The sequence below is a fragment of the Galeopterus variegatus genome, unplaced genomic scaffold, assembly GCF_000696425.1.
Source record: "Galeopterus variegatus unplaced genomic scaffold, G_variegatus-3.0.2 Scaffold802, whole genome shotgun sequence".
NCBI classification, from domain to species: domain Eukaryota; kingdom Metazoa; phylum Chordata; class Mammalia; order Dermoptera; family Cynocephalidae; genus Galeopterus; species Galeopterus variegatus.
In genome coordinates, this window is record NW_007726913.1 from 370,173 (window position 1) to 391,938 (window position 21,766).

General features: G+C 37.7%; 1 protein-coding gene across 1 annotated transcript in view; it reads right to left on the reverse strand.

Annotated features, from left to right (window-relative positions):
• Nucleotides 1-10,341, reverse strand: part of SLAIN1 (SLAIN motif family, member 1) — a 71,662-nt gene extending 61,321 nt beyond the window's left edge. The window contains exon 1 of the mRNA XM_008572527.1: nucleotides 10,302-10,341. Within this exon, the coding sequence (XP_008570749.1) occupies nucleotides 10,302-10,341 (40 nt within the window). The remainder of the gene's footprint in view (nucleotides 1-10,301) is intronic.
• Between the last annotated feature and the right edge of the window lie 11,425 nt (nucleotides 10,342-21,766).

Sequence of the window (21,766 nt, forward strand, 5' to 3'; positions counted from 1 at the left end):
GGCGCCCACCCGCGCTGCCTAGTCCCGGGTTCCTGATTGGACCTGGCCTGAACTTTCCCGCCACAGGCACTTCCTCCCGCCGCTGCCGAGAGAGACGGGGCGCGGGTCCGAAGGAGCCGCTGCAGGTGCCCGCCCTAGAGGAGTGTTTAGAACTCCCTTCCGAGAGCGCTGTTGGGCTTAACGACAGAGATTATCAGCCACTAGCTAATGAGACCTAGAGAACACCGAAGGGCTGGGGAACGTTATCCTCAAAACCGAAAGGTAGACACGTGGAACGGAAACACTTTGGGACGATGCTATGAATACACTAATTGGTAATACAGAAACAAGATGGTGGGAGAGAGGAGGCTGAGGAGAAAGAGGAAGAAATCCCTGTCACTAAGAGAGGGGAATGGCCGCTGCTGCAGTGCCAAGTGTTCAGTTGATGCTAAAATAGTCAGATTTGAACTATTACCACCAACATTTGCCGCCATAAACCAGAGTTACTTTTTTTATACTATATATATTCATTCATCAAACAAAAGATGTTTCAGCACCTATTCTGTGCCAGACACAGAAGAGCTGGCCATACAGGCAGTGAACAAAACAGGCAAAAATCGTTATGGGGAGAAATATGAGTAAAATTGGATAGTGCTCCATCTGTTAAATAATTTACAAGCTCTTGGAGTCAGACCCCCGGGGCGAGGGGTAACCAGAAAACCTCAGAACTCTACCCAATACTCTCATCTCACCTGCAAACCTGCTATTTCTTACCTCTTGGAAACCACAGGCAAATCATTTTAATTTTTTTAAAGGCTTTTAAGCAGAAAAATTGAATCGTTTCATTCCATTAGTATTGATAGCATTTTGAGTGTGTAACACAGAGAAAAGCTTGAGATTTTACTATGTGAAAAGTCCACACCACTGGTTCTCGTCCCCAGATGATATACTATCTGGTGAAGGTCCTTGATCAGGAACTTTACATGCCAATTCTTGTGACAATGTACCACATCCCTCTGGAACTGCTAACACATTGTATCTATTAGTTTTAGATATGGTCTGTGCCTTCCTTCTCAAACACACTTGTGTCTTCTCAGTTTTCAAACTACATCTCTAGCTTCTGAGTTCTGCATTTAACTCACTTGGTAAGAGCTTCCATAAATTAGATAAATGTGTGTGATAACTATCCTTAATCTTGCCTACCTGTGTCCCAGCTTACTAGCCCATCACCTAACCACCTGTATCACCCATCACCTTTCCAAGTTTCAGTCTATCTTCATGATTTTTTGGCTATTACTAAAACCTGGAGAAGTGGAGTAATACTACTGAAAGTCCTAAGTAAAGAATCTATTGAAGGATTTTTCCGCATGCTCAGTGGCAGATGCGGGTAGCAGTATCTCTGGAACACAAAGAAAGCGAGACGACAGACACAATGAGAACAAAGAGCTGCTGGGTTCCACACTAGCAAAAGAAATCGGAAACAGGCACAGAATAGTGAAGACAACAGGAATTAAGATCTAAAGAGAAGCAATCATTTTACTGCAAAATGTATACTCTAAGGGAGAAGAGAAATAAACAGCCCTCTCATCCCTCACTTCCCCTATATGGTCTATAGAATACAGCCAAGCAACCAGTAGTCAAGCTTTACAACTGTGTTTTCTAAGTAACAATTATTGTAAAAATCTTCATTGTTTCAAAAGAAAACACTCATTGAAATTTTCACATAGAAAAAAGTTGAAACATTCTGAAAAGAAATTTGCCTCTTCCTGTCTGCTCTAAAAGTATGAAATTATTCATGTTCAGAGAAATTTTAAATCATTGCTTTCTACTAAAGCCCCTCTTTTTTTCCCTTCTGTGAATTGCACACGTACACACACCAGAGACACTCAAAATGCACACTGATTTTAAGTTAATATCACCAGGATGCTGGTCTCTTCAACACATAATTAAAGAGGTTGATGGTGTCAAGGTTTTAATTTAACAGTCTTGATTGTTTATTTTGATGCAAATTTGTAAGCTTTGTGTTTTGAAAGTGCATGAGTAATTGCTCAATTTTAAAATAGTTTTTAATTTAGGCAAAATACAGAAGTTGATTTCAGAGGTTTACAAAGAAGATGTGAAAAATGTAAGTGTGTCTCAGTAAAAACTTTATGCTTTAAGGATACATTTGAAGTACCATAAAATAATGAGAAATGTATCCATATATCACACATCCAAAACAGGATAAAGAAGTTCATGTTTTCCCAGTAGGCCCTATTCATTACCCCCTCAGAACTATGGTCACGCTTGTGAATTTTAAGAGATAAAATAAATTTATTTTAATTTGTATTTTTCACATATATCTCAAATAGTATTTACAGACATCAAATTGATTCAACAACAGAATTGCAAAAGCAGCATTGTTTCTTCTTGAATATATGAATACAATTCTCCAAGGAAATCTAGGAACAACCTGTTGTCATTGAAGTTTTACAGAACTAACAATGTTGGGTTACTTGCCCAAGTTCAGTCATGATGACAATTCTCAGCAGTTTCTAGTGGCCCAAACACTCTTCTCCTTATCCCTTTGCCTCAGAGTACAATTCCTCCTAGAGTAAGTCTCATATGTTTTAAACATACATTTTTTATCAATGTAGTTGACACACCCTAATATGAGCACTACATTAATTCAAGGTCGTAGATCTAATTACTGCAAGAAAAGAAAATCACTTAATATGTTAAACTAAGATCAAGGATCCCCAACTGTATTTTCAAGTTGATTCGGGACACAGTGTTAAAGTGATTTTTATGCCTTTTAATGGAGATTCCTGTTTATCTATACAGAATAGACTTGAATATTGTCGGTCCTACCACACAGGTGCAGGACCTAGCATGGTGTCTAGCACATAGCAAAGAACCATTGAAAATCTTTTTTAGAGTAGATGAATAAATAAATAAATCCCCAAGTTCTAGCTGGAATTTAGACAAGAACCTCATTAGTTATTTCCATAAGCCTCATTTATCACATGGTAACAACATAGGAAGTTAGAAGGCTTTTTGCAGACCCCATACTAATGGATTATTTTACATCTGACCCAATTTAAAGCTAGAAAAATACTTGCTACATCTAATGTGTTGTATTTTAATGTAAGGGGATAATGCAGACAGAATACAAAAATGTATGAAGCCAGAATTTATTGAAAACAATCCCTGTATGGGTTGCTCCATTTAACCCCACCCAACTCTACTACTCATATTCATGTCAAAAATCCATATAATTATACCCTGTAAAGCCACATATAGTAGTAGTAATAATAATAATTCTATTTGGCCAGGTATCCATGTAAGAGCCCTTTGTAATAAACACTTACACATGTCTATTATGGTCAAGTCACAGTGGTAGATGATTTTTAAAAAGTGAGTAAGACACTATCTCCACCATCAAGACCTTATCTAGTGGAGAAAGAAGCACAGGCACAATTAACTACAGCACCAGACATAGTATGATAAGAATTATGAAAAAATACAAATCAACAGCATAAGGAGTGGCCAAGAAGGAGCAATTTTGCTAAAACTTTTAGGAAGGCTTCATGTAGAGAGTGTGCATTATCTTGTTTGATTCTCCTCATCAAGCTGTGAGGCATTAGGGCAAGTATTGGGATATTCATTTATCAGTCAGGATATGGGATGTATCAAAGCAATGATGATTTTGCTAAAACTTTTAGGAAGGCTTCATGTAGAGAGTGTGCATTATCTTGTTTGATTCTCTTCATCAAGCTGTGAGGCATTAGGGCAAGTATTGGGATATTCATTTATCAGTCAGGATATGGGATGTATCAAAGCAATGATAGAACTAGGATACGGCACCAAGCTCTAATTCTTCATATTTAGTCTGTTGCCCGTTTGTTTTGTTTTTATGAATAGCTCACATATCTACCATTGCCGTTAGAAAGAAATTTTCTACAATTTATCTTAACAGTAGCTATTGGTACTTACAAAATGCTAGGAATTGCTTGAAGCCCTTTTCATCTATTAACTTATTTGATCATCAAACAGTTTTTTGAAGTAGTTATTATTCCTATTTTATAAATGAGAAAACTGATGCACAGAGATGTCAAACTATCTGTCCAAGTTACCCAGCCAGTGAGTGTCAGAGCCAGGATTCAAAGCTAGGCAGTCTGACTTCAGGGTCCAAGTTCCTAAACTGTAGTATCTCTTTTCAGGTCTTAAGCAGCACCTAGCAGAGTGCCCTTCTCTGGCCTTCTTGGCTTATATGTAAAAACTACTGACAAATGCAAAATAAGTAGCCTGGAATACGTTGAACAAAGTCTGATTCATTAACAAGCAAATATTACTGAAACTTTAAAGGTCACCAAGCACAGATTAGAAAACAGTAAGCTTCCAAGATCAACAAGGTTGCCAGTGCTTGTACAACATTTTTGACAGTACAATGGCTATTCATTCAATGCTTATTTCTGAGCAGATAACAAAAACAGCACAAATTATCACTTGTCTGTTTGCATTTCTAGCCATTTGAATTCTTCAAATGTCAATACCACTCAAGAATACTCAAAAAAAAAAAAAATGATGTTACAGCCTATAGCAGACCTGAACAGATCCAATACTGGTTTGGGAAGTATTTTAAAATTCAAAAACATTAAAAAAAGTTCAGAAATTTTTTCAGAATCTTAAGCTTTTTTTTAACCCTAAATAGATATTTTTTAACAAGATTTGCTCTTTTTGAAAATAAGGGCCTAATATTACTTAAATCTTGAAGAATAACATCATGTTTAAAAGCACTTTTAATTTTTTTCAAAATTTAGCTATTTTATAAGAGAAAAATGAATTTGATATGATCACGATCTTGCTGTAAAAAAATGGTAATTTATAGAGCTTTTGAAAGTATTTGGACTTGAAACAACCTATTTTCTTGTTTTCCTCTAATGTTTCATCATAAAAGTCAATGCAGTAGAGTTTTCTTTCTTTAATTCAAAAAAGTTTTCTTCAATAATTTACATAACTTTTATAAAACTCCCTTGCAACAAGTTGCAATCAAACCGAAGTGCTACAAACCAAAAATGGAAATCATTTGAAAGTGATGTGACATGTCAGGGCAAAAAGCCCTCCTCTCAAAGTGGATCCTTTAGTTCTACTTGGAACCTCAGTAAATTGCAGCAGAAGGCGGCACCCAGAAAACAGTGCACCATTCCCTTTACCAAATCATCACATTCTAAAAGTTATAAGTCAGCTTCAAAGTTGCTGCAAGTTTATTCAAAACAAATCTCTAATGAGTGCCTACTCATGGTCTGTGTACATAATTAATTTTCAGAAAAGAATAATAATTATATCATAAAGGGGTGATCTGTGTTTTTACTACAATACCTCATCCTACATCCTTCGCAAAGATTATAATTCTGTCACAGAAGTTTTATGTCATAATGATTACAGACATGTTCTTATTTCTTATCTTCAGGAATATTTTTATTTTCAGAAAGGAAGATATGTATCGATAACCATAGAATACTTTATGGAAGCTATGGTTGTCTTCACCAAATTAAAAAGCTCAAAGATGAATGGTTCTGGTAACTACAGAGTGGTCAAATGGTTAGGATGGGGAGAGATAATTACTAGGACAGTTTTACAGCTTAATAACTAGCTTAAACCCTGTTTTCAGATCCTGAGCTGTATTTGATAGTATTTGAAAGCAACTTGTATTAGTACATGGAAAACAATGTCTGAAAGCTCTCAGATGCCACTAGAAAACTGGAGACAGAGAAAACAACAAACAATAAAACATAATTTTAAAGGATCAGGCTCATTAGATGATTAGGCCAATAGATGGCAAATGCAGCTCCAAAGAAGGAAATCTAAAATAATTTAGCTTGTGGGAGACAGAAATCCAGAGAACAACTGTGGAAGCCTAACTCGAAAATGAGATGGCAGCAATCAGTCCTTTCGATGCTGTCACACTGCACATGTGGACAGACAGGAAGAGAGTCAGAGCATGGCAGGGACTCAGGGTTTGGAAGACTGTTACCCTAGCTCAGGTGCCTAGGCTAAGGGAGGCTCTATTCCATGCTTCTGTAATTGCCAAGACAAGAAAGAAGGACATGGCCAACTGTGTTCTAGCTCTTTAAGCTTCTGCCTAAAAGTGGCAATAATTCCTTCCACTCACATTTCATTGATCAAAACAAGTCATATGGCTACACATAACTTCCAGGGAACAGAATATGACCAGAAGAAGAACTGCAAATATTTAGTGCATAGCCCTGCCTACTACAGTAGTCTGTTGAATTTAAATATTTCCTGTTACTGAATAAACTTGAAGCTAAGATTTACCTTAAATATTTTGGCCGCTTCCTGTAAATTTTAGAATCTCCTTTTTTAATGGTTATTTGGTTATACATTCATTGAGGTTATGCCTTTGGCTCATGTGTAATTTTTTTTTTTTTTTCCTTTTTGTCTTTTTTCGTGACCGGCAACGGATCGCAACCCTCAGTGTCGCGCCCGTACCGGACCAGGACCGACAACAGGATTGCAACCTTCGGTGTTGCACCCGCACCTCGCTCAGCCAGTGAGCGGCCGGTCTGTATGTGGGATCCGAACCCTCGGCGGGAGTGCCACTGCACTCCCAAGCGGCACACTGTAGCAGTGCACCACTGGGCCGGCCCTTACTATTTATTCCTAATTGCATTGTCATTAAAGATCACAGTCTGTATAAATCTGAGTCATTGAAATTTGATGGGACTTCCTTTGTAGCTTAGTACACGATCAATATATGGAACTGTTCCATGTATACTTGAATAGCATGTATATATTCTTTTTGCTGGCTAGAGAGTGTATATACATATATATGTATATATATATATATATATATATATACACGCACATATATAACTTACATAAATATATAACACTTATCTAAACATATTTATATGTATAATAACATATGTATTTGTTTGAAATCAGATTGCTTATTTATGTGATTCAAATCTTCTATAGTCTTACTTATGTATCGATTACTGATAGAAAAATATTTAAATGTCCTATTATGGTAACATATATAAAAAGATATATCTGTTATTTTATATATTTTATGCATACATATTCATGATTTATATCTTCTTTGTGTATTGTTCCATTTATTATCATGTCATGTTCCCTCCATCTCTTTTCTGATATTTTGCCTTAAAACATATTTCACCTGGGCCGGCCCGGTGGCGCACTGCTACAGTGCGCCGCTTGAGAGCGTGGCGGCGCTCCCGCCGAGGGTTCGGATCCCACATACAAACCGGTTCCCGCTCACTGGCTGAGTGAGGGGCGGGCGGAATGTCCTGCCTGCTAAGTGTGACTTTGTTCACCTGGGTGCCTTGGGACCCAACAGATATTGTAATTTATGGTGGGGAAGTTGGACCACACAGTATCAGCTTTACCCGTAATAACTTCGTATAGCATACATTATACGAAGTTATACGAAGGACAGAGACTTTAGAATCCAATGGGTACTTCTTCAGTATCCTTATTATTGTTGCTTAAAGTTTTAGTTTCCCCTTTTGTGAGCACACACTCGGGTACACACAAATAGTTTATTTAACAGTAAATAATTCAATTACTAACTTAGCAAAAAATCAATTTACATGTTCGTTTTTTTCTTTTATCTCTGTCTTACCTCTGGGTTTGTTTCCCCCTTCTAAAACTTTTTTTTCTTTTACCTGTTTGTTTGTTTTCAGTAAGGATCTGTGGGGAAAATGTCTCTATTTCACCCTCATCCTTAAATGAGATTTAGCTAGGTATAAAATTCTAGGTAGGTAGATTTTTTTTTCCCTAAGAACTTTAGTGATATAATTTTATTTCTTCTGGCAGCCACTGGTAATGTCTAATTGTAGGTTATCTGTCTTTTCTCTGTGTTAGATTTCAATAATATCTAGATTTCAATAATCTCTATTCTATTATAATATGTCTAATTATACATTTGCTGTATTTATCTGGAGTACGTTTTCAATCTGACAGCTAGTATCTTTTATCAATTCTGAAAATTCTCACTTTTTATCTCTCTGCTTGTTGCTTCTGCCTTTTCCTCTGTTCTCTTCTGGGATTCCTTGTGTGAGTGTGCGCGCACACGAGTGCACATGTTTATTCATTTATCGAATCATTCATTCATTTGTATATATCTCCATATCGATCTACCTTCATATCTCTCAATTGTTCTTTTGAATGTTTTTTTCTCTCTATCTCTCTGCTATATTCTGGGTGAATTCTTTAGTACTACCTCTCAATCCATTTGTAGTGCTTTGATTATTTCAGTTTAGAGTTTGTCCAGTCTACTGAGTTTTAAAAATTATTTTTCTCAGAACTTTCCCTGTTTCTTCAGAATGATATTACTGTTTTATGTATCTCATTGATAACTCTAAGCATACTTATTCTAATGTCTTTTTTAAATGACTTTTATTTTCATTTTGTCTGAAATGATTTTATTTCCCAATATTTGATTTTACTTGCCATCTTTCTTTGTGTTAATTTTCTTTATATGCTTTAGAATTTTGGTTTTTAGATCCGCCTTGACTTGGTGCTGCTTTTCTTTCTCTCTCTCTTCCTCCTCTCTATTTAGAGGTTTTGTGATTGCCCCAGCCTAGCCCCTAAGACTCATAGTCCCAAACTAGATCATCTTTTGGGAACAGTTTAGAGTTACATATGTTGGCTAGGTTTGGCCATGAAAGTTGAGTGTGTCCTGCTGTCTTCGGTGGCACTCAGACTCTCGTAAGCTGTAGCTATGGGAAGCAACTGGCAGCACCTTTTGTTGCTGCCTCTCTTCCTAGGGTGGGGGGAAAGAAAGAGGGAGGAGAGGGATTCGCCACTCCACCCCACTTCTCCCTGGCCCGGAAGCAACTGGCAGCACCTTTTGTTGCTGCCTCTCTTCCTAGGGTGGGGGGAAAGAAAGAGCGAGGAGAGGGATTCGCCACTCCACCCCACTTCTCCCTGGCCCTGGGAACTGGTTCCCTCACTGCCTCTGCTGCTTCTGTCTTGAGAATGACAGTCCCAAGACTTTTTTCTACATTTCTCTTCAGTCTCTCATTCATAAAGAAGATTATCCTGTTCACTTTATTTTATTTTTTTCTCCCACAGTGTCTCAGTCTGTTTTATGCTGCTAGAACAGAGTACCACAGACTGGGCAATTTATAATGAACATAAATATATTTGGCACACAGTTCCAGAGACTGGGAAGTCCAAGAGCATAGTGCTGGCATCTGGTGAGGGCCTTCTTGCTGCATCATAACATGGTGCAGGCATCACATAGGTGAGAGAGAGCATGTGAGAGAGCAAAAGGGGGTCAAACTTGCTTTTATAACAAACCCACTCTTAAATGACTAACTGCATTAATCTGTTTTCTGTTGCTTATAACGAATGCTTGAAACTGGGTAATTTATAAGAAAACAAAATTTATTTTTTATAGTTTTGGAGGCTGGGAGGTCCAAGGTTGAAGGGTACATCTGGTGAGGGCCACCTTCTTGGTGGGGATTCTGGTCACAGTCTTGTGACAAAGAGGGTATCACATGGCAAGACAGCATTTTCATATCCTTTCTTCCTCTCCTTATAAAGCCCCCAGTGTACTCCCTGATAACCCATTAATCCATGAATGGACTTATCCATTCATGAGGACAGAGTCCTCATGATCCAATTACTTCCCAAAGGCCCCACCTTTCAAATACCATAGCCTGGTTTCCCACCTCCTTAACACTGTTGCAATGGGAATCAAGCTACAACAAGTCTTGGGTGGACATTCAAACTACAGCACTAACCCGCTTCCACAATAACAGCATTAATTGATTCACGAGGGCAGAGTCCTCATGACCTAATCACCTCTTGTAGGTCCCAGCTCTCAACACTGTTGCATTGGAGATTAAGTTTCTAACACATAAACTTTGGAGGATGCATTCAAACCACAGCACATCATCATAGGTAGCTCAAAGTGTAAACTTTGAATGTCATTTTGATAAAAGGTCGACACTCTTTTATAAAAATGAAAGAGTGCCTGGTAACCCCATTTCTCAATAGATGTCTGACTGTGTGCTCTCTCTGCATGTCACAGCTCCAGTTCAACATGAACCTCTAGTGCACTGAACACTATAAACTGTTGAATCAGCATGCCTCCATCTCTGCTCAAAGAATGAGAAGTTAAAGTAGTTTTAAATTTCTCCATCTTTTATAAAATCCAAAAGGTAAATTACATAAAACATTTTTCTAATAAAAAGAAAAACAGCAATTTTTCACACTAATTCAGGTATAGTGATTTAACGTCCTGTATCGGTTGGAAGAGTGCACTGGGCAGAGTGGTTGCTGCTTACCTCTCTCTCTGCTACTGCCTCTTGGAAGTTGGAGCCTCATGACTCCTCTTTCCACATACTGGTCATCAGTGAAGGAAAGCTGATAAAAATGAGGTGTCAGCTTACAAAAAAATCCACTGTTTAATATGAGTTGTAATGGACTTTGAAACCTAGGATAAATGATACTTCAAAAATAAACAGCTCAGAATCATACTTGTGTTGTTTTTCTCCCTTTTTTGGCAAAGAATGGAATGGAGAAGATGAGGGAGGTTTACATTTGGACTTGTTTAAAATTTTAAAAAGCTGTTCTTTTAAATTTACCATCTGTTACTTCAGTGCTTCAAAGTGGCTATGGTAACTGGGGACACCAGACAGAACCATAGTGTAATTGGGTATGGCTTGACCCCTACCGTGCCTTTCTCATGGAGTGAGACCAGCTCATTGTAAGTCTTGTCACATTAGGGGAGAGTTTCTCTGCAAATATGTTAGCTTTCTGATTAATGCACAGCAGAAATAAGAATTAGTTATAGACATTCTTGTTTGTCACTTGAGTTATAAGGTGCTAATTCTGAGAAGAAAATTCTACCATCCCCCTGAGCTAGACTTCCACACATACTGCAGTATTTCAGCAATTTTGTGCAGATCTTAAATAACACCAAGTAAATATGTTTAAGACAGGCAGTTAGTATTTAAGAAAGAATGATCCATATCATTGCCAGTTTTCAGATTCCATCCTTTCCCTGGAGGCACTTTTTTTTGAGTTGAAGAAATTATCAGAAATACATTGTTGGTTGTGGTGCTGACATGGTTATTTTGATGTGTGATGTGTGCACTGTGGGATAAAGCAAATGAACATTATGTTTGTGTCATTGAGAGCTGGTGTTAATAGTATGGGAGAAAGATATCCACTAAGATTTATGAGTTTAACCTTAGAGTCCTGAATTGAATTGAATTTTACTAAAAGTAAAAATACCTATATTTATTTTTTGCACTATCCACTGAAGTGGCCTACAGGTATTGACCAACCCAATAGAATGAGTAATGCTAGTGGCTAATTATGGTCTTTAAATATCATCTACCACTAAAAGAAATGGGGTTCTTGAAAAAAAAGAAAAAGGCCAATTGGAGGTCTAAGATAGGAAACATACTAAGATGAGCCTGAGAATTCTTATAAAAAACTAGTAGTGTCAAAAAGACTCAGAAGCCAAGTTGAATAAGCTCCTATCATCCAAAGATGGGACCATTTAAGTATCAATGAAGATAATAACTGTCTTGCATTAAAACACATCAAGTATGTTTAAATGTATGCATTCAAAATGATACTTAAATAGTATCTTTGCAGAATATAAGGACTTTGACATTATTTTGAAAACTGGTAAGTAAAGTATAAAGTATCCTTCGTGCCTTTTCTATTCAAATACAAGGTAACCAAATTATTGATGAGACAAAGTACCTTTTCATAGAAGTGTTCTGGCTTACAAAAGAAAAAGGGAAAATAGAATGAGAAATCGCACTTTGAAATCTCTAATGAATTACTAACATCACAAAATGAGAGACAGACATTATGTGCCTCTAATGAAAGTACCCAATATCACTGAAGAAGTAGCCTTCACACACACACACACACACACACACACACACACACACACACACACACACCACTGCCACCACCACCACCAAAACTGAATTTGATACCATCTCAAGACATCGACCCAATATCACTGAAGAAGTAGCCTTCACACACACACACACACACACACACACACACACACCACTGCCACCACCACCACCAAAACTGAATTTGATACCATCTCAAGACATCGAAATACAGAGGCTGAGAAATACGTATAAAACAAAGCAAAATGAAAAACACAAACTGCAGAAAACTACAAGTGACCCAGCTTCTGCTGCTTCTGCTTTTTCTCCTCCTCCTCCTCCTCCTCCTTCTACAAAAACAACCACAAAGTTGCAAGGGGAAAATAAGTGATGGAGGAGAAACTTGTGCACTAAAAGAGACAAAGGCATATTAACCGATTGCCATGTATAGAGATTGTTTGAATCATAATTCAAACAAACTTAAACCGAAAGAGAACATTTATAGAACAATTTGGAAAATGTGAGCACTACCTGGATATTTGAGGAGATTGAGGAATTATAGCTGATGTGGGAGATACATGGTTGATATTGTGTCATATTCTAAAAATATAAACATAGTAAATGTACTACATTTAGTATACTGTGTTAACAGCCATTGCACCAGTCTCCTAAGGCCAGAGTAAAGTGGGGGTAGGGTGGGGATGGAAGAGCAGAGGGGTCATGGAGGTAGAAAAGGCAGATTTGTTGCTCTCTTTTGCCAGAAGAATAAACTATGAAGCATATTTCAAATTTGGTTTCATTTCACCCTGAAGCATGTGTATGAGGAGTTTAACACAGGAATTGGTGAACTGTGAAAGCATGCACATAGTGGAAAAAATTTCTCTATAGTTCATTTTTTTCTACTACTCATAGTGCACTGAAACATCACAGTGGATTTAAGCACCTCCACATATGTTAGAATTGACAGAAAAAAAGTCTTAATACCTTATGAAAGTTACCTACACATGTATATGCCTGCATTTCAGAATTTTGTGTTTGTTAAGCTTTGGTAGAACACTTAGGTTTTTTTCCCCTTTTTCTCCTTAAATTAACCATACAGAATTAAGTTAGAAGACAACCATAGGATTAAAAAAATAAACAAAAAGAAATCTTCCATCCTGAATATTTTGATGCTAACACTTTTTCATTTTTCCTCCTGTAGTATATATTTTCCTTATCATATCAAAGTATCATGTAACTAAACACTTCAATAGTATATTTCTATAGTATTTCAGAATGATTCTGCATCCACTCAACAATTGTTGAAAATTTTCCCAGGTTGTGACATCTCTGATGAGATGAGATATGAGATCCAGGTATGTAAAGTGCCTAGAAAACAGCTGGTGCCCAGTTGCAGTGAAAGTTATGTTTGTGTCAAAAAACATTATTAGTATGGGAAAATGCTTTAATTTTATCCATGTCCTTGCCTGTCAAAGAAAATCTGCATTGGTAAGCCCAGTTTTCCACCCCTTCGCACCTCCTAAAGGGGAAGAATAATTTTGTGCTGAATTTAAGCCTAAGTCAATTTACTGAAGGATGCGATGAGAGAGAGCAGAGAAGAAGGCTGGGGGGTGGTTTTAAGAGTTTTGAGGGTGGGGGTTGGGGTTGGTGATGAGAGAAGTAGAAGAAGAAAGGGGATTTTAATAAAAGTGGATGTGGAGTATGTATTTGGATCCCCTTGGCCGTCCTTTGAGAGTCACTGGTAAAAAATGGAATTCTTTTTAATTACGTTTCAAGAGTTGAACTACCCTTCTTGAATATAGCACTGTTATAGCTCTGAACTCAGAGCACCTCTGTATTTACAAGGCTTATACTATCAACATGAAAGTTGTGTAGAAAAGGATTAACCTTGACCCAAAAGAGGTTTGCCTTGCCCTAGCTCCTCGTAGATAACTTCTAAGTCCTTGGAATGTCCTGCCTGCTAAGTGTGACTTTGTTCACCTGGGCATCAACATGAAAGTTGTGTAGAAAAGGATTAACCTTGACCCAAAAGAGGTTTGCCTTGCCCTTGCTCCTCGTAGATAACTTCTAAGTCCTTGGAATGTCCTGCCTGCTAAGTGTGACTTTGTTCACCTGGGTGCCTTGGGACCCAACAGATATTGTAATTTATGGTGGGGAAGTTGGACCACACAGTATCAGCTTTACCTCTGGAGGGACTGGAGACTAAGGTCAGCCATGCAGGTGATCAATAATGTCTCCATGACTGAACCCCAATAAAAACTCTGGACACTGAAGCTTGGGTGAGCTTCCCTGGTTCCCTACTCAGTGCATATTGTCACACATCACTGCTGGGAGAAATAGGTATTGTCCACACAGCTCCACTGGAGGAGGACAACTGAAGCTTAGCACCTGGTGTCTACTGACACTGCCCTGTGTGATGCTCCTCTTAGCTGATTTTAATCTGTATCCCCTCTCTGTGATAAATTGTAACTATGAGCATAACAGCTTTTCTGAGTTCTGTGAGTCCTTTTAGTGAATTATCAAAACTGACCATAGTCTTGGGGACCCCTCAAACTTGTTGTTTTGTCAGAAGTGAAGGTGCTGCTGGGGACTCCTAATCTCTGGAGTTGATGTCAGAAGTGAGGGTCATCTTGGGGACCCACACTTTGCAGAAGTGTATTGTGAAATATATTTCTACACACTAATGTAAAGCGAAAGTATTTACGGAAAAGCCTAAAAGTGAAAAAGACAACTACACTTAGAAAGGAACAAGACTAGAATTGAAGATTTAGAAGCTATACTTCCAGAGGAAATATTAGAATACATAGTCAAAATAGCAAAATATGGAAAATAATATGGCTCTGAAAGGAGAAAAATCTTAATGTATTTCTTTAGTTATAGTAAATTGAAGGCACATAATGGATATAATACATTATAACTTTGATAAAATTTTTATTTGGTCCTAGGGTTTGATGATTTAAACATTTCATGTTAAATAGACTCCAAGAGGACTGTAAGTGTAACTAATTGAATAGTGATACATTCAGAATACAAAAAGTAACTTGTAAAAGATGAAATCTATACAAATGCAAGCTAGGACAGAACTTAGTTTTCAAATATATGCCACAAAATTGATCCAGACAAATAAAAGCCACAAGTTAAGTAGGAGTTAGCAGTGTGTCACTGTAATTCTAAAAGTTAATAAAATACTGCATTATCCTAACAAGAGAATGGCAAGTAACTCCTAGTCTGTCACTGTATTCTACTCTAGTGGGATCATTTTTAGATTATTGTATTCATTTATAAATCCCATATATAGTGAAAGAGACTTTAGCATACTGGGTTCCAATCTGAGCTTTGCTACTGACAAATTGGATATGTCACGGAATTGGTCAAGGGCTCAGGTCTTCAACTCTCTCCATCTCCAGAGCCTATAAATTGAGGACATCAGGTCAGAATCATACCTGATTGACCACATAGATCTAAAATCCTTTGTTCAACAGGAAAAGACATTATTAAAAAGATTTCATGGATCTAATCACAGTGTCTTTGTATACAAAGAGATGTTTCATAAGAGGCTATGGGCTACCACCCACTGATAAGCTATCCAGGGAACAGGTCAGGGTCCTGGATCACAGAGCTCTGTGGCTGAGACTATTACCAGCTCCCATGATCCATCCCTCCATATTCCTTTAGTAATGAAAACCCTCAACACATTTTAGCAAGCACATGACTAGAAACTACATTTCACAACCTCCTTGGGGTTAGGTGTGGCCAATGGGATATGGGTGAAAGGAATAGGGTAGCTTCTTCAGCACATCCTTTCTTTTCCTCTTCTCTCAGTAAGAGGCACAGTTAAGGAGCTGGTGAGCAGCTTTGATCAGGAGGTCCTAGAGCATGGCAGTACAACCATGTGCTCTGGACAATTTCATCGACAGAGCCTACTTTGTTTTGCTAAGACAAAGAGAAAAAAAGGTCTATCTTGTTTGAACCACTGTAGTTTAGAGGGTCTTTGTTAGAGCCGCTTAATTGTGCCCTAACTTATGTAGAAACTGGTACTTAAAATAGGGTGCTAATAAACAAAAGCCTACAACACGTGGTATTGGCTAATTGCTTATGGAATAATTTCTATAAGCAACAAATTTCTATTGTTTATAAGCTCCTCAGTTTATAATATTTTGTTATCCCAGCTCACATGGACTAAGATACTGCTTTTAACAAGACACCATGAGAGAGACAAAGTAAGGCATAATTTAGTCAGTTTGCAAGCACAGGTGCTTAGGCGTGGCAGTTCAGCTCTGTGTAAGACCTGTGCTCTAAACTGACTGGAAGCCCAGTGATTGAGGACTCAACCAAACTAGAAAAGCCACCTGAAACCTTATGACAAGAGAAAAATAGATATCACTGTTTCTCAGAAACTCTACCAGGGCCTTCTATTAAATGCTCTTCCTCAGACAATGGGAATCAACTCACCTGCAAAGATCATTTCATTGAGGGAGAGAGGGATGAGCCATGCCCAGACACCAGTAAATGAAAGACAGGAATCTGTGGATGGAAGAACTATGACCACGTAAGGCCTTTGTTAAGGTTACTTTCATATGGAACTAACTAGAAGGAGATGCACTGGAAGCCTATTAAGTTTTTGAACAAATTGTACCACTTAAAAATAAAACATAAACCAGGCTTACAGAAGCTATGATAGTTTGCCATTTCCCCCTCCTATCCTGAAGTAACCTCCTGGCCCCCAAACCCATAACTATAGGAAGCAGGCCATGAAAGCTGTGCAGCCAAAAGGTGGCCACACTCTCCAATGTCCACTTTGGGTGTGACCATGGAGGACATTGAGCAAGGGAGTTCCTCCCAGAGAGCAGAACCAGGTCAAACCAAGGAACTTCATACCAGAGGAGACTTTTCACAATTCCTGCCTGGCTAAATTGTTGACTGCCGCAGACCACTGACTGCTGTTTCCCATCTTCTGAATGAGAGGTTTCGTGTGTGTGTGTGTGTGTTTTCTTTATTTTTATAACAGTTTTAGTTTTACAGAGAAATTGAGCAGAAAGTACATGTCAGAGTTTTTAATGTGATTATCTGTTCCTACTCCACAGCTGTGTATTGGATGACCGGAGAGATAGATAATTCATCTTTTAGTTTATAGGTCCCTGCACGGGAAGGAGTCATATCAGGACCTAACAAAGGGCACCGACAGTCAACCAGAATTCCTGGCTTTGGAGCTCGATGAGTAATCGAATGGGACTTAGAGATGGCGCCTTGAGGGGTATATTCTGTGTCAGGGAAGAAAGGTGCACTTGAGTTCTTGAGCAGTAACCAGAGTAACAGATTTGTAATGGATACTGCTCTTTATCCCCAGTGTCCATCTGCCTTCTTCCTTTAGTAATAGAAACCCCTTAAATTTAATTGGGACTCACGGCTAGAGATTACATTTCATTCTCCTGTGCTACTACACCTAGTCATGCATCCCAAGCTATGCCAAATGGGATGTGAGTGGAAGTTGTACAATTTCCATGTCACATCCTTAAAAGGAAGATGGCAGCTCTCCATGTTCCCTTTCCTGGACTCTGGAGAGCCTAGTTTGACCCGGTACTGAAAGCAGCACCCTAGGGGACAGAGGAGCAAAAGGCTAGATGAACCTGCATTGCTGAATGAACTTGGAACAGAGCTGCTTGCCTTCCCTGGACCACAACTGAACTCTGGACTGTTATGTGGGAGAGAAATACATTTCTATATGTTTGGAGCCACTGTCTTTCTGGATCTCATAGTTATAGCAGCTTTACTTATACTCTAAAACAATGTCTATCTTTTGACAATGTTTACATGCCCAGCAACAGCAAAATGAAGTAGAGGTTTTAGTAGTAACTTCTCAATTTGATATATTAAAAAACTTTATATTTTAGCATAGTTTTCGACTTAACAGAAAAATTGCATAGATAATACAGAGGTCTCATATACCCTACACCTATTAACATCCAACATTAGTATGGTACATTTGTCATAATTAATAAACCAAAGTCTATATTTTATTTAGATTTTCTTACTTATTGCCTAATGTTCTTTTTCAATTCCAGGATCACATCCAAGATACCACATTACATTTAGTAATTATGTCCCCTTAGACTCTTAGTGCGACAGCTTCTCAGACTTTTGTTTTTGATGACCATAATAATCTTGAAGAGTACTGGCCCCTCTATTAAGACTTTTCTGATATTTTTCTCATGATTAGACTAGGGTTATAGGTTTAGGGGAGAAAGATAACAGAGGTATAGTGTCATTCTTATTACATAATATTGAGGGTATGTGCTAGCAATATGATTTACTACTGTCGGTGTTAGTCTTTATCACCTGGCTCAGGTAGTGTTTGTCAGGTTTCTCCACTGTAAAGTTACTCTTTTTCCCCCTTTCTACACTGTCTCTTTGGGAAGAAATCACTATGCACAGTCCATACTTTAGGAGTGGAGAATTATGTTCTTAAGGATGGAGTAGCTACATAACTTCTGCATGGGAGATTTGTGTCTTCTCCTCCCTTTATTTATTTATACCAGCATGGACTCATGGATATTTGTTTTCTACTTTGGGTTATAATTCAATGGTACATTATTTATTTGGCTGCTCAAATTGTTCCAGCTTTGGCTATTGTGAGCTCTTTCAGTTGACTTCTTATATCCCTTTGACTCATCCACATTTCTTATGTGTGTGTGCATGCACTGTGTGTTTCCTTATTTTTGGCAGTATAATATGCTCTGGGTTCATCTTATATACATTTTGCCCCAGTCCAATAACCTGCCATATCTCCAAGGAACCTGATTCCTTTTACTACAAGATGGTATTAGAAATCTAGATCTGGATGCCAGGTATGTGCACTGCTACTGAAGCTTCATTGCTTGTAGGCTATCTCAGCTAACAGAGCAAGGAAATATATATGTACATACCAATGATATATATATACACATATCTATAAATGTTTCTTTATGTGATCATCTGCACCTGTATTAAACTAAACACGAGTTCACACTGATGGCAACTCTTACCCATTGCCACATGGATCAGTTTAGACTCCCCTTTGCTTATCTGTAACCTCCCACTCCAGCTGTGAGAAACTTGGTTTCCACCATCTGCTGTCCATTTACTTAATCTCTCAATTTCAGTGTACACTATAGAAGTTTCAGAGTTGTTAATCTATACTCTCATGAGAAACAACTCTGTGCTGTGTATAGTTGTTTTTGCCTTTAGTCTTACAGTCTCCACTCATTTCCAAAGTTAGCTAGGTCAGCTCCTGTTTTCTCCCAATCCTTCAGTGAGACTGTATCATACATTTATAACACAGTTTGATTCTTTTGTCACATTCTGCATCCCATTCTGGTAACCCCTGACCCTAACCTCCTAAATTTTCATGTATTAGGGTTCGTTCTTTGTACTGTAAATTTCTATGGGTTTAAACAAATGCATAGTGCCATATATTCACCACTACAGTATCATATAGTTTTATTGCCCTAAAAAATTCCCTGTGCTCCACCTATTCAACTCTTCATTTCCCCACCCCGACCCCTGGCAGTCATTGATTGGCTTAATGTATCCATCATTTTGCCTTTTCTAGAATGCCATATAAATGGAATCATACAGCATGAAGTCTTTTTCAGACTTTCTTACTTAGCAATATTCATCTGAGATGCATGTTTCTTCAGACTTGATTCCTTTTTATTGCGAATATTATTCCATTGCATTGAAGTACCACAGTTTGTGGATATATTTGTTTATTAAAGGACAATTTAGTTTCTTCCAATTTTTCACGATTATAAATTAAACTGCTATAAACATTCATGTGCAGGTTTTTGTGCAGTCATAAGTTTTCAGATCAGTTGGATAAATACCTAGGAGAACAAATTGCTGGATCACAGGGCAGGACATGCTTAGCTTTGTAAGAAACTGCCAAACTGTCTTCCAAAGTGGCTGTACCATTTTGCATTCCCACCAGCAATGAATGAAAGTTCCTGTTTTTCTGAGTCCTTGCCAACAATTGGTAGTGTCAGTTTTTAAATTTTAGCATGTAGTATAATAATAATAATGGGCATATAGTTGTAGCCCATTGTTGTTACAATTTGCATTTCTCTAATGACAAATGTTATTTGAGCATCTTTCATATGCTTATTTGCCATCTACATATCTCCGTTAGTGAAGAAGATATGGTCTATTTATGTTTATGGTCTATTTAGATCTTATTCACATTTTTTAATTATGTTTTTTGTTTTCTTATTGTTAAGTTTTAAGAATTATTTGTAGATATTGAGGACAAGTTCTTTATCAGATATGTGTTTTGCAAATATTTTGTTTCAGTCTGTGGCTTATCTTTTTATTCTCTCAAAGTGTCTTTCACAGAGCAAGTTTCAACTTACCAATTTTTTCTTTTATAGATTAAGCTTTTGGTATTGTATCCAAAACCTACTCATCAAACTCATGGGAATTTTGATTTTCTCTTGTTTTCTTCTAGAAGTTTTACAGTTTTTGCATTTTTCACATTTAATGTCTATGATCCATTTTGAGTCAATCTTTGAATCTTTGTGAGATGTATAAGTTCTGTGTCCAGGTTTTTGGGGATTTTTTTTTTTCATCCAGGCATCCAATTGTTCCACCATGAACACTATTTCTTGAAAAGACTATTCTTCCTCCTCCATTGAAATGAATTTGGGCCTTTGTCAGATATCTGTTGACTATATTTGTCACAGTATAATTGTAACCTGTTCATAAAATCTGTAGTAGTTAATAATGTTCAACAATATTTTAATGACTTGTACAAATCTAAAAAGGATAAATGAATTCTACTAAATGTCAACATTCAATGACATATATTTTTAATAATCCATTATGAAATTACCATGATCTATCTTCTGCCTACTTCTTCAACCTCATCTCTTCACATTCACTAATTCCAGGCTCCTGGAAGTCTTTCTATTTCTAAATCATACCAAAGTCACACTGGCCTTAGGGCCTAACCACTTTCTTGTAGGAGACTTTCAATCCAATTTGCCTTTGTGGGCTTGTAGGGCTCCTGACACTCATGGGCTTTTCTTTTCTCTTGGGAAAGAAGACAAAATTAACAAATTGTAAATTAAGAAAGTTATACCAAGATCTGAATGTTCCTTTCCACCAGATACATTATTCATATTGCAACAAGGGAAGAAAACATGTAATGTTTATGAAATTCCTGTGAGAATTCTTTCCTAATCAGAAATGATAATGCCTTGCTGTTTAATGTTTCTGTTTGAAAAACAGAAAGGGATCTGATCCTTAGTGCCTTAAATGAGGTTCAGATCTCACCTGTCCCACCTTTGAAACAGTCACCTGAGCATGCCAGTGGTCTCCTTTGCCCAAGTGAGGGACTTCAGCCTCGGGCCCAAGACTAAGCAACCATTTGGCGTACCCACCCATTGGCAGGGAGTTGAAAGCAGTCTGAGTAATATCTGGATATTGTCTTGTATGGGGAATAGAGGAAACTTAAAAGTCTTTTGACTGATCTCTGTCTCCTGGCATCTTTAAACTCTATCTAATTATGTTTTTCAAAAGCAAAGCTAACTTTAGCCTAGAAAGTGATCTGATTTCAGCCAATTCTAATACATCTCCCCCTGGAAGGCTTTTCTCCAGGTTGATTCCTTAGTATCATTCAGATCTTATTTGAAATAGCACCTCCTCACCTGACCACATTATTTTTAAAACTACTCCTTCACCTAGTCACTGTGTTTCATTTCTTTCATTGGTTTTACCAATTTCAGAATTATTGTGTTTGTTTTCTGTCTTTTAAACTGCTTCTCCACACTTCCATCCCCTACCCCCTTTAGAACATAAGTTGCATGAGGCCAGGAACCTTAGCTGTTTTGGTCATCACTAGGGTCTGGATCACATAG